This window comes from Archocentrus centrarchus, chromosome 1 (assembly GCF_007364275.1).
Source record: "Archocentrus centrarchus isolate MPI-CPG fArcCen1 chromosome 1, fArcCen1, whole genome shotgun sequence".
In the NCBI taxonomy this organism is placed as follows: domain Eukaryota; kingdom Metazoa; phylum Chordata; class Actinopteri; order Cichliformes; family Cichlidae; genus Archocentrus; species Archocentrus centrarchus.
The window spans coordinates 28,072,101-28,085,312 of NC_044346.1; the positions used below are offsets into that span (position 1 = coordinate 28,072,101).

At 39.6% G+C, this 13,212-nt stretch overlaps 1 protein-coding gene across 3 annotated transcripts in view; it reads left to right on the forward strand.

Moving 5' to 3' along the window:
• The window catches only part of sgcz (sarcoglycan zeta), a 180,922-nt gene that overhangs the window by 55,884 nt on the left and 111,826 nt on the right, over positions 1–13,212 (forward strand). For 2 of the 3 annotated variants that reach the window (XM_030738415.1, XM_030738431.1), the window contains exon 3: positions 2,622–2,723. The exons of the other annotated variant lie outside the window; for it this stretch is intronic. In XM_030738415.1, the coding sequence (XP_030594275.1) occupies positions 2,622–2,723 (102 nt within the window). The remainder of the gene's footprint in view (positions 1–2,621; positions 2,724–13,212) is intronic. 3 annotated transcript variants of the gene reach the window in all.

The window sequence follows — 13,212 nt, forward strand, 5'->3', positions numbered from 1 at the left end:
GATGTAGTTACTACTCAAATGTCATATGAGTCACAGTCTGAATGAAAGAAAATCTATGCCAGTCAGGACTGTATCATCTACAAACATAATAAGTGAGGCCTGGGATTGTTACAGATGAGTGAATAAGCAGAGAGATTTACACATTTTCTTCAGTTTTCTGATGAATTCCTGTTTTGTTTTTGGGTTTTTTTGCTTTGGTAATATTGCTCATATATATTTTATGCCACCTGAAAATGAAACAGAAACATGAACAGCGCTCAAGATATAAAGAAATATGGCGCACTGTTGTGTTCTGTCAGAATGAGGCTGGGACAGTGCAGCAGTGAGGTGGAATGAAACCACCTGATTAGTTTGAACATAACCATCTTCACGTTTTTGGAATTGAGAGACAGAGAACATGGGAGAGAAACAAGGAGCAGACATTCATTGCAGGCTACATAGTGAATTTGACTTTGTTTGGACTTAGCTAATTCTGTATGCATGTCATGTTCCCTCAATGTGCAGGGGTATGTCCTGCGAGAGTCTCTATATAATAATATATATATTCCAGTGCTTGGGTGTGTATCTATATACAGTAAATATATATAAGTGAAAGTGAGTTTGTGATTTCCTTTGCCTGTTGTGTTATTGCCTCCTGAATAAGCTCCATGCTCCACTGTATAGTCACGGATAATGGATGTAACATGTAGAAATGAAATAAATCAAAATAACAAAATACAGAATTAATCCTTCACTGTAAATTCAAAAAGAATGATGGAAAAAGTTACTTACTCACTGACTCTGGTCCTGCTATGCCTGTGATTCACTCCTCTTGCCTAAACGAGCCAGTTATCATTCCTGATGAGTTATGTGTTAACCCAACTCTAAAACACAGCCCAATCACTGTAGGGGGGTCCATAACTTTGTAAAATCCACATAGTCTTTTCAGGGAAACACACTGATTTGATAAGATCAATATATTGTACTGGACAGAGACCTCAGATGTACATGGGATTTCATGAACCAGCTCTTTCAGTTTGGGGTCATAGCCTAATTTTACCACTGGTACCGCTTTCAATTTCACCTTTCACATCTGTTCTAGATGTTATTTCAGCTCTTGGTACTTTCTGATTTTCTCATGCTCCTTCTTGCTGATGTCACTTTAAGCTTTCAGGGATTGCCATGCCATTACAACAGTTTTTGCTGCTTTTCAACCACCATTATTCTTGTTGGATAGCCAGCATTTGTTTATCTCTGTAACTTGAGTTTTCATACTACAAATATACAGCACACATTTTTCTGTACACTATCTGCCCACTTGGTTTAGCTGCTGATCACAGCCTGCCACCTCTCACTGAAGGCAACTCCAGAGTGGAATAAAGTCCAGCCCCCCGTCAGGAGACTGGTTGTAGAATCCAAGCTGTACGTTGAGCTTACATCTACCTACATCCACATCTCACACAGTAGCTATAAATGCATGTACCTTAAGCTAAGGTACACTATATGGACAAAGGTAGTGAGCCACACCTCTAAATCTTTAAATTTAGGTGTTTTCAGTCATGTTTCCACAGGTGTATAAAATCAAACACCAAGTTATGCAGTCTGCCTTTGCGGACTTTTTTGGAAGATTTGGTTGTTCTAAAGAGCTCTCTCAGTTTGAGCATGGCACGATAACAAGATGCCACTGTTGAAAAAAAAAGTCTGTTTCTGGAATTTCTTCCTTCCTAGAGTTTCCACAATCATTACCACGGCCTCCTATAACACTGTGAGAAATCTTATAGTCATTTTTGACTAGGATATGTCCCTTAGTGCACATATTAAACAAATATATAGGACTGCCCCAACCAGTCATGGCAGATGACTGCCCCTCCCTGAGCCTGGTTCTGCTGGAGGTTTCTTCCTGTTAAAAGGAAGTTTTTCCTTCCCACTGTCGCCAAGTGCTGCTCATAGAGGGGCATTTTGACTGTTGGGTTTTCTCCATAATTATTGTAGGGTCTTTACCTTACAATATAAAGCACCTTGAGGTGACTGTTTGTTGTGATTTGGCAGTAGATAAATAAAATAAAATTGAATTGAATAAGGATAAAGCAACTGTTGTGTTAACATTGAAAAATTAGAGCTCTCATAAGAGTTTTACAGTGTACCATGAGCTAAGACTGCAAATACTGATATTTATAGGAATTGATGAAGAAAACAAACAAAAAAGAAAAATACTTTTATTTATCCACTCCATATCGCACAGCAGCATTTTGGAAACTGATTAATTATGTTTGTTTTCATCAAACATTTAACTATTTAAATAGATAAGATAAGGCTGAGAAGATGAACTACATGAATTCCACTCTTCTTTAAATAGACATATGGACTGTTTTATTGTGCTGTGGAAAAACACTGCAACTGTGCCAACATTACATCACAGCATGACAAAAAAAAACTGTCTAACTTGTCAGTTATCTGTGTGTGTGTCTCTATGATTGTACCCTCTAATAATATGTTGTTGTGCCACTTTTAAATATAACTAATAGAATACTCCTAAAAATATAGAAAAGCAAAGTAAATCACTGGATGAAAATGTCATTTGTATTATTCTTGTTTGTCAGTAACTCTCTAACAACTGTATTTTTCTATCGTATCTTTTTCAGGATGGTATGGGGAATCTGCGGGTGACCAAAGAAGGCGTGAGACTCGAAGGAGTGTCAGAATTCTTATTGCCTTTATATGTGAAAGAGATCCAGTCTCGTAGGGTAAGAACACGTCCATTTGTGTGTGACTGTTTCTGTATATATATGTATGTATCATGTTATATGGGTCTGTGGTTGAAAAGAAAACCCTGCTGCGTTAGAGAACAAAGGTGTATGAGTTGATTGCGTGCCTCTGTGTGCACTTCTGTATTCCAGCCTCTATAATTAGCAGACATCAAATGTTGTTCCCTGCAGTCAAGGTCTATTTGTTATGTGTGTAACATAATATAGCTGTACGTATGAACCAACACTCTTTCCTGTCTCCATTCATCACGCACAGAATCATCATCAATCTCAACAGCTGAGGCAACATGGACACTTTCTTACGCTAGTACAACCCTTGTGCCACAGTGTCCATAAATGTGTGTGTGTATGTTTTTTGGATGAATTCTAGCAGGGGGCTTTGTCATGCTGCAACAAACAAATTGTATGGGTGTATTTGTGTTGAGCGAATGGCATTTGTTGTTCAGTTGCACAATGAGATTAATGATATGGGGAAGACGGACAGAAAGAAACAAAACAATGCAATACCCCAGTACAGTTTTTTTTATTATTATTTTATTACTGTTCAACCAAAATTCTTGGAAGATAAATGTGCATAATCTCTACATTGCTCAGAGATGTTCTATTTCCCAGATAAAGCTAATGGTTCTTCACATGAAGTGTGACAAGTGAGGTTGTAGAATGAGTAAAGGCAGATGAGCACCAATGAAGGAGAGAACAAAGTAATTAGAGGAGAGAAAAAAGAAGAGAAGTGAAGTGAAAAAGGCAGACATGTCACAAATGTTTTCAGTTGGATTTGAATACACATTGCTGCAGAATATGGCATGATAGTTACAAGAGAATCAAGAGAAATGAATGAATTTTTGTAACAAAAATCAGTTTTTTATTGCTTTAGCATATATATATATAGTATATATGCTGAAGCATTAAAAACCTAGGCTGTGGCATTTAAATAACTGTAAGTCAGAACTAAGGGGCCCAAAGTGTGCCAAGAAAATCCCCACACACCATTATGCCATCCCCAGGCTGAACCATTGATACAAAGCAAGATACAGCCATGCATTCATGTTGCTTAAACTGCTATTCAAATGTCTCAGCAGAAATCAAGACTAGTCCCATGTCAAAGATTGATGTGCATTCTCATCTGCTCTCTTCTGCATAACTTGTTGTAACAAGTAGTTATTTGAGTTACTGTTGCCTTCCTTTTGGTTCAAAACAGGCTTGCCATTCTCTGTAAATTCAAGAGATAGTTGTAAAAGAGTAATAGATCAGCAACTCAGATCTGCCTGTACTGTATGCCACCAACAATCACGCCCTATTCAAAGTTATTTGAAACACCTAATGGTTTTCTCCAGCCATCCGTTCTCTTCTGCTGGAGCCTCAAGGCTCAAATAATTACTCGACTTGTGTCCCTTAGCTAGCATTTGCTAGCCATCAATAGGTTTCTGGCATAATTCTGGCTGGATATTTGACCAGTCTTCTTGGCAGAATTGGTACAGTTCAGTTAAATTGGTTTCCTGTCATGGACCTGACCTTTAATCATAGACCCCAAATTTTCAGTACAGCTGGTGTTTTGGAAGGCCATTATAGAAGCTTAATGTTAGCCTGCTTTATCCATTCCAATATGTGTTTCTGATGGTGTTCCAACAGGCTCACTGTCCTGTTGGAACATCCTGTTTTGCCCAAGTTTTAACTGCCTAGCTACTGATTTGAGGTGAATTTGAAGAATTTAAAGGTAGTGCTCCTTCTTTATTATTCCGTCCACTTTGTGCAATGTACTGACAACAAAACAGCTGCAGAGCATGATGCTACCACCACCATGATGCCTCACCTTTACTCGTCCAAATATACCTTGTGTCATTGTGGCCAAATAGCTCAATCTTTGTCTCCTCTGGCCATTTTTTCCCCCCAGAGGCATTTGATTTTTCCGTGTGGACACCTGTAAATTTCAGCTAAGCTTTAAGGTGTTGATTTTGGAGCAGGGGCTTCTTTCTTGGTCAACACCCTCTCAGTCCATGGTGATGTAAAACTCACTTCAATGCGGATAGTGATGCTGGTGTTCCAGCAGTTTTTAGTTCATAGCAGTCTTGAGCCTTGGTAGCTCCTGGGCTGTTCCTCGACATCCTACCCACTTTCCTCTCATATAATCGTGACAGCTTGGGTCTTCTTCCAGATCTGTGGTGACACATTAACAGTAACAATAACAATAACAGTTGTCCAAACTGATCATCTTGAAATCTGCAGTTGTTTAGAAATGGGTCAAAGAAACCTTCCCAATTTGTGTAAAGCACACATCTGTGTTCCACACCAAACCATGCCAGCTAAAATGAGGGGCTATGCCATTCCATATGTGTACAGTACCAATTTTAGGCAATCTGGTTAAAAGCCCCACAAAGGCAGGCTGGCTGGCAGGATCCACCATTCTCACCCATCCCTTGGTTGCCCTACCTCCCACATCCAGCATCATACCCGCTCTGTCCAGAGTAAGGAGATGACACTGCAGACAGAAATACAGAGCCCTCACATTGGTGCCATGTCACTCCACAATGAGTCACCAGGAGAGGCTTCACCAGGCCAGCCTTCATCCCAGAGAACCACAGAGGGCCAGACCCCATGAACATGGGTACGAGGAGACGCAAGGAGTCAATGGCACAGTTCCCACCCCCCAGGACTCATATATAATATACAGCATATATAAGCCATTTATTTAAGAATGATTTAAGTATGTCCCTCAATTTACCAATTGGGGAACATGTATAAATTATTATAATTAAATGTATTTTCCAAATATCTGATTGGATTTTCTTTTAAAATCTAATTAGTGTGAGCCCCACCTAAAGTGTGTAGAGGGATTATTAAGTTGCATTAAAATTAAAGGCAGGGGGCCAGTGATAATATTGCCAGGCAGCCAGACCTGCAATATGACTCCCCAACACCATCCCGGCCAACCCCCAACACCTATAGTGAGTCCTGTTGTGCTCTACATAAATATAGTTATCATAAATCTTATGTATGAGTATATGCTAGGATAGTGCTGTGCATTAAAAGAAGCGAGACATGTAAGGCAAAGGCAGAGCCCACAACCCCAGAGCGCAAACCATCCCATCCCACAAACTCTGCACCCAAAAGAGGTTTTAGTCCACAGTAGCCCACGCAGGGATCCCCAATGGGGCATAAACCATGGAGTCAGGATACCACTGATGGTGCAGAGGGCACAGAAATGTCCACAATCAGGGCTAGTCACCAGGGCAAGATGAAAGCAAATGACTGGAGAGAGGCGGAGCAATAGAGGAGCAAGTTAGGGTGTGGCATCAATGATGCACGACAGACACATGGCCAGGATTCACGCATGCAAACTGCACAGAGACCAGCCCGTGTTAGGCATAGGCAGCCACAATCAACCCATCCCATCCCATCCCAACCTCTCCTCAACCCCAAGAAAGGCCAAAACCAAAAGCATGGCCACCCAACAGGTGTGAATGTAGCTTTAGCTTGTTTGGATTGAAGATTGATTTAGGTTATGTCACTGTGTAAGTACAAATGAGGATATAATTGGATTCTGTAGCCAAAATCCTAGATTTTCACTGAGTTCCATTGTTCTGAGTATTGGTCAACCCAATGAGTGCTGTCAAACAAATTCTTTTTATGCTGGCAAAGAGAAAATACCACTACCATCACTAACAAGAAGTTAATAGGCTTTGGTCATCGCTAAAAAAGCTACATTTTGGTAGGTAGCTCTCATGTTTGGTTTGATGGATTTTAACACTGGATACCCTTTCTGAGACAGGCCTAAATATAATATGAAAAATTCAATCATATTACTCCAACAAGTTCCATTGCTTTGTATTTTACTTTGAAAACATAACTTTTGACATCTGACTGTAGTTTGCAAAAATACAAATGTGTTTTAGGATATGTTATACAGTGAAATTACAGTGTGAAGCTGAGGCATATTCAACATTTTCTTGATACAACATACATATACATAATCACCATACACTTTTTGCTCTGACAACATTGCTTTTTTAGTGTGTATTTGCTTTGCTGAATGAAATGAAAGCCCATAAATGTCTATGCACCTGGAAACTCTGCTCTTTAGTGGACTTTTTAATGCTTATGTCTGCACAAGGTCCTGTCACTGGTGTTTTCACCAGAGCTTTCCAAACTAGACCATCTCATGAGGATATTCCATGTCTGTGCAATGAATGCAGTTAGTAATGCACTTTGTCATTAATTATTTTTCTCAAACACTTAGGATTGCTCTCGGGTTTCTGTTTGTCAAAATACAACTTTTCAGCTGACAGCATACCAATATACACAGTTTTCTCTGGCAAAATGCTTGCATTCTATGAAATATAAGTGAGTGGTCAAGAAAAGTACAGATACAATGAATTAGGACTTGTTCATTAAAGTGTTTAATTTAGCCATCTGAACTTAAATGAGTAGTCAGCTGTTTGATAAAACTCCCTGGCAAACATTAGAGAAGTCAAGTCTTGGCAAATAAATGTAACAGGGTAGGAGCTTACTGCATTAAGTGGTACTCGGAGGTTTTGATTTAATGTGCTATGATTTGCTTGATACAATATTAACCAACTAGCCTACAATGGAAAGAAAAAAGAGGTTAAAAGAAGTGACAGGGGAGAGAATAGGTAGCCTATGTTTAAGGCATCAGTGGGAGGTATCAGTTTAGACATTTTGCTGTTCACCTGAAAAAGAAGTGGGGAGGAAGAACAAGATCCAAAGAGGAAGAATAACTTATTGTAATAAAGAGTAAATTTAGAGTGAAATAGGGCTACAACGATTCCTCGAGTAACTCGAATAATTTGATTATAAAAAATCCTCAACACAAATTTGTTGCTTCAATACTTCATTTAAACTCTGCAGCTCAGGTGCCTCCATGTAAGTGTTTCACCCACATGAGCAGCATTAAAGTTCTCTGTTTTGAAAAGTGACCCTTTAACACCGAGTGGATCATCACCGACAGGTCTTTCCACACCTCCACTGCTCTCTACACTCATGTTTCTGTGTGCGTGTGTGTGCTACTGGAACGGATCGCTATAACCACATTTTGCTAGCGGGCCCCCATTAGCACTAGCGACCGTTCATTACAGACCCCCGTCACCTGTTCGGTACTGAGGAGCTCTGTCAAAATATTTTTTATGCTTTAATCCCTGATTAGTGACTAAAAATAGACCTGCAATAGAAACATCTGAGTGTTTTTCAACAAAAACACTTACTGGGTATCTGTGGACACTCGGCAAGCGCAAAGAGGCAGAGCTGTTATTGACGGTGAGCTCAGGTGGAGAGAAAGGAAACATTTTTCTAGCATCCAAAGCAGCAGCATTTGTTCCTGTAACCACCATTAAAACCTTTACTGGGAAACAGCCAGAGGTCCTTCATCAACCACCTGATCAGCAAGCGTCAACATGAAGAAAAGAGAACTGTCAGGGCTCCATCCACCGCTGTTTGTTTCACACAGCGAAAAATCTGCAGTAAATCTACACAAGTTAAAATATGCAGATGAACTGTTAATAAGACAAAAGTGTGTCTTATCTGATTACTTGATTAATGGATGAAATAATCAATAGAATACTCAATTACTAAAATAATCTTGCAGAATGAAACAGTGGCAGATTTATTTTTCACTGTATGATCAGTGCCCATATTAGGAGCCTAATTTTTGACACAATATCTTGGTGTCCCCAGTGAGTTTAATGCAGTCTGATAATCTTCAAAACAACAAAAAATAAGAAAACTTTAATATCTCTTTAAATTTTACAAAAAAATATGATGTAAAGAGATGTAAAAAAGCAGAGGAAAAGGATGAAGATGGCATCCCTCCTACACAGCTGTATTATGTCTTGCTCAAAAAAATCATATCCTCACACACAAACATTTTGCATAATCGGGGCCATCCCCCAGCAGTACATTGTGGGAGCAGTAAATGGAACATTTTGACTCCAAGTGAGAGCTAAAAACTGCATATAAACCGCACACTATCAGAAACACAGACACAGTGAGAAACTAGATTGGAGGAGTGGGTTGTATAAGCTGAGTGGAAGAAAGAGAAACATAATTGTGGATAGAAAAGAGAAGGAAAGGAGGTCACAGTGAAGTAAAGGGGTAAGAGAGAGGCAAAGAGATGCATGCAGGTATAAAGAAGTATGGAAAATAATAATAATAATACATTTTATTTTTAAGTGCCTTTCATGATACCCAAGGACACTTTACAAGGGTTAAACATAACAAATCACATAAAGCACAAACAGAAATTAAAATGACCAAAGGAACTCAAGTGAGTATGCAATTTTGAACAAGTAAGTTTTGAGTTGTGATTTAACAACATGAAAAGAGTCAATATTGTGAATGTCTGGTGGGAGAGAGTTCCACAGCTGGGGGGCAGAGCAGGAGAAAGCTCTGTTCCCCATGGGCAGAGGGCATAGTAAGGCGGATAGAAGAGGAAGACCGGAGGGTGTGGGAGGAGGATGTGATGTGAAGAAGTTCGGCTAGATAAGGAGGGGCGAGGTTGTGGATGGCCTTGAATGTGTACAGGAGGATTTTGAACTGAATTCTGAACCTAACTGGGAGCCAGTGGAGTTGCCGTAGGACTGAGGTGATGTGATGAAATGAGGGGGTTTTGGTGATAATGCAAGTGGCTGAGTTTTGAACCATTTGAAGCTTCTGGAGGGATTTGTGAGGGAGGCCAACTAAAAGAGAGTTACAGTAATCAATACGGGAGGTAACAAGACTATGAACAAGGATGGAGGTGGTATGCGGGGAGAAGGAGGGGCGAAGACAATTTATGTTTCGTCAGTGGAAATATGCAGACCGGGTAATATTATTTATATGGGAGTGTAAAGATAAAGTGCTGTCAAGGATGATACCTAGACTCTTAACCTGAGGGGAGGGGGGAACTGAGTAGCTGTCGATTGAGAGGGAGAAATTGCCAACTTTTAATAAGGTGGATTTTGTTCTGACAAGGAAGAACTCAGTTTTATCGCTATTTAATTTAAGGAAGTTTGAAATGGACCAGGATTTGATTTTAGATAAGTAGGTGGTGTGGGAGGAGGGTGGGAGGGAAAAGTTAGGTTTGGTGGATAAGTAGAGCTGGGTGTCATCCACAAAGCAATGGAAATGGGTGCTGAGTTTGCGGGAGATATTGCCAAGGGGAAGAAGGTAAGAGATGAAAAGGAGGGGTCCCAGGAGAGAGCCTTGGGGTGGGGGGGGGGGTTAAAGACTTAGGCTGGATGAACTGAGTGCGGGCTGAGACCAGAAGACTGAAAGTAGCAGATCTAACAATGACAAGTTTAACATCCCAACATGAATTGCGATTTTTGGCATTTTGTTTGTAGAGTTCTGATTGTGTTTCACCTTGTTTATTTAAAATTTTTGGCCTTGAATTTCCGGCCTTGAAGTTGATCTGTGTTGGTTTAATTACAGTGTTGTTTTGTTGTACCTGCCTTACAGGTAAATAGATTACTGGCAGTTTAAGTGTGAGGTCAGATAAATCAACACTGCTCGCAAATTTAGCAAAATAAACCTTGCTGCAAACCAGTTTGGTTTTCTTTTTGAGCCAAGTTTGATGATGTGCTCTGAGATTTTCAGGGAGGCAGTGCTGGAGGTTATGCTTTGTGTGTGTGTGTGTGTGTGTGTGTGTGTGTGTGTGTGTGTGTGTGTGCATGTGCACTTGTAGGTCGTAATAACATACCAGATGGATAAATGTGGGAAAACAGTGCATAATACCCAGAGCATAACTGACACAATCACCATACATTCCCAGTGTTTGAGTATTTCCCTGCTTACTTGTAGCGCGTACCTAGTGCATATGAAAGCTGTGGAGGCACAGAATGAAGCTGATAAGCAGGCAAAATAGGTGCCAGCCATGCTTGGAAGACACCAGACACATTATTTTGCATAAATTCTGACAGTGAATGTAGAGCTGTGTACTGTAGGACATTTTATTTGCTGTTTTCATTTCAATTTAGGGGTTCACTTTCTCATACATATCAAATATGTTAGAGATCAAAAGCTTTGGATTTGCAAAGAACAGGCAGGGGAAAAGGTCCTCGCTGTTCTGATCTGTAGGCTTCTTCCTGGAGCTGGGCAGTTAATCAAAAATTAATCAAAACTGACACTCAGAATCGCTAATACATCTTGCATAAGTAGGTTATTTATTTCTTTTTTAATATATATTTTTATATATTCTGTTAATATTTCCCCCAGTGTGTGCTTATGTTCTGTCCCCTTAACCACATGTGTCGTCACATGACTCCACCCCATCCAGTCTGCAACATGGAGAAAAACACTGAGCTGATGCCACAATTCAAACTTCCTTCTTTTTCTTCACTCGAAATGTCAGTTCAAATACAGTTGTACATCTTTAGTAAATGGCTTGAGGTGGTGTAAATGCTAATGGCAATTGGATGAAAGCAAAAAAACAAACAAACAAAAACTAACAGTACTCCACTTTTTGTAAACTTATCAATTCACTCCAACCTCCTCAATGGGCAGACGTTGTCTATGTCCCCTTAATTCTTCCTTCCTAGGTGTTTAATGGACTATAAGTCAGGAGCTCTGGGATGATTTTAAAAGCATCTTTTGGGGGGTATTTCATAGTGTATTGGTGTATTTTAACTTTTGATCCTTCTGTATCTCACTCCTCTTTTATATCCACAAAGATCTTTCCTTGGTGACACACACACATGACTGCATGCATTCACATACACGCTCAAACACTGACTCTTGCCTCTAGGTCCTATAATTGTCCCCACAGGGACCCCATGAGGACCTATCACCGCCACAGGAGGCACACAGAAAACTTCATTTATTCTGTTCTTGCTGTCCTTCGCTTTTTGATTCAGCTTTTCTTTTATGTGCCTCTGTTCCCTTTTATTAGGCCTTTCTCTCTCTACCCCCTGTCTATGACATCTCTTTCTCTCTCTCATTGTACCCTTCTTGCTATGTCAGTTCTTGGTCTGTATTTCTCTCTCAATCCTGTACTGATGCTGGCTCCCTGGAGACAGGCATGTAGTAGACTGCCTGGATAGGGCTTCACTTCCCGGGAAGGGGGGCAAAAAAAAAAAAAAACCCTGCACACACAGTGGAGATATCCGTGTAAAGGGAGAGAGGTAAGATGTAGAAAAGGATGTCTTAGGGAGTGGAACCTAATAAACAGCCAATAAAAAAACTGAAAAAGAGATGTATGAGATTGAAAAAACAGTAATGGCCATATAAAATCACAATGAAAAAGTTAAAAGCAACAATCTTTTAAGAACTCCGGTCATCCATATCCTGTACTGCAGCTTCAAGGAATGCTGAAACGTACAGGGGATGGGTGCCATAACTTTATTTTTGCTGTTTGTCAGTTTTAGATTTATTACTCCTTCTTTCTGCCTCATACTTTCTCCGTGGTTCTCCTCTGGGGACCTGAGCAAGCTGAAACTTCTTCAACTCTGGAGCTGTAATTGAATAGCAGAGAGTTCTAATGGAACATTAGGCTGTTCCTTCTTGGCAGGCCCTATTGATTTTGACTTTGCAGCATTGTAAACAGTCTCAGATAAATGTAACTGAACGGATGCAGACCTTAGTATAGACTATAATTCTGAGGCTGTTGCTGTGGGACTGTTGCGCCGTGGCTGGTTTACCTGATATTGCGTGGTTTTGTTTGATGTTGATAGCATGTGACCTACAAGAGCTCATGATTGCAACTTTCTCTAAAGAATAACTGCATGTAATGTTTTATTCGTTTGTTTTTCTGTTTATATCTTTTGTTTATGATTAAGAAAATGTTTCAAAGCTCAGCTGTCAAGCACACTTGATTTTAATTGCAATCACCTGGAGAGCAGGGTGTGGGCTGGTTTCTTTCTAGTTTTTTCATGATGTTATTTGGAATAGAGAGTGGCATGCTTTTATGTCTACAGCACTATTTAGCTTTCTTCAGTGTCGTTCTATCAAGTTGTCACCTTCCATTAAAATGACTAAATACATCTGGTGATATAATTTGGCTACACTGTCATTTCCAACTGCTAGAAATATTCTATTTGAAATTTTTTTTTGTGATATGCTTCATTGAGAGTGAATAGTGAAGATGCTAAATGAAGATTTAAATGCTTCAAAACAAAATGAAGTGTTGCTTTATTTCACAGTCATTACATTTTTTTTGTACCAGAAGAAAATGTAATACACAGCTTGTACCATAAAAGAACACTCAATCGGTATATTAAACTAATATTTCTATAGAGGTTTTCTTACCCTGCCTAAAAAGTAAGTGCACACACAAAATTAGCACCGGATTTATGAAAAATGTTCACCAGCAAACTTTATTCTTACTACCGCGTTATATTAGTCAATCAGAATGAATCTAAATCAGTGGGCTCATGCTCACTACCTGAAATTTGCATAACATAAGATAATGTCTATTCATTTAAAACAAACAAAAAAACAAAAGTAAACAAACAGTAAAGCTTGCACTTTTTCGGCTTTTGTTATT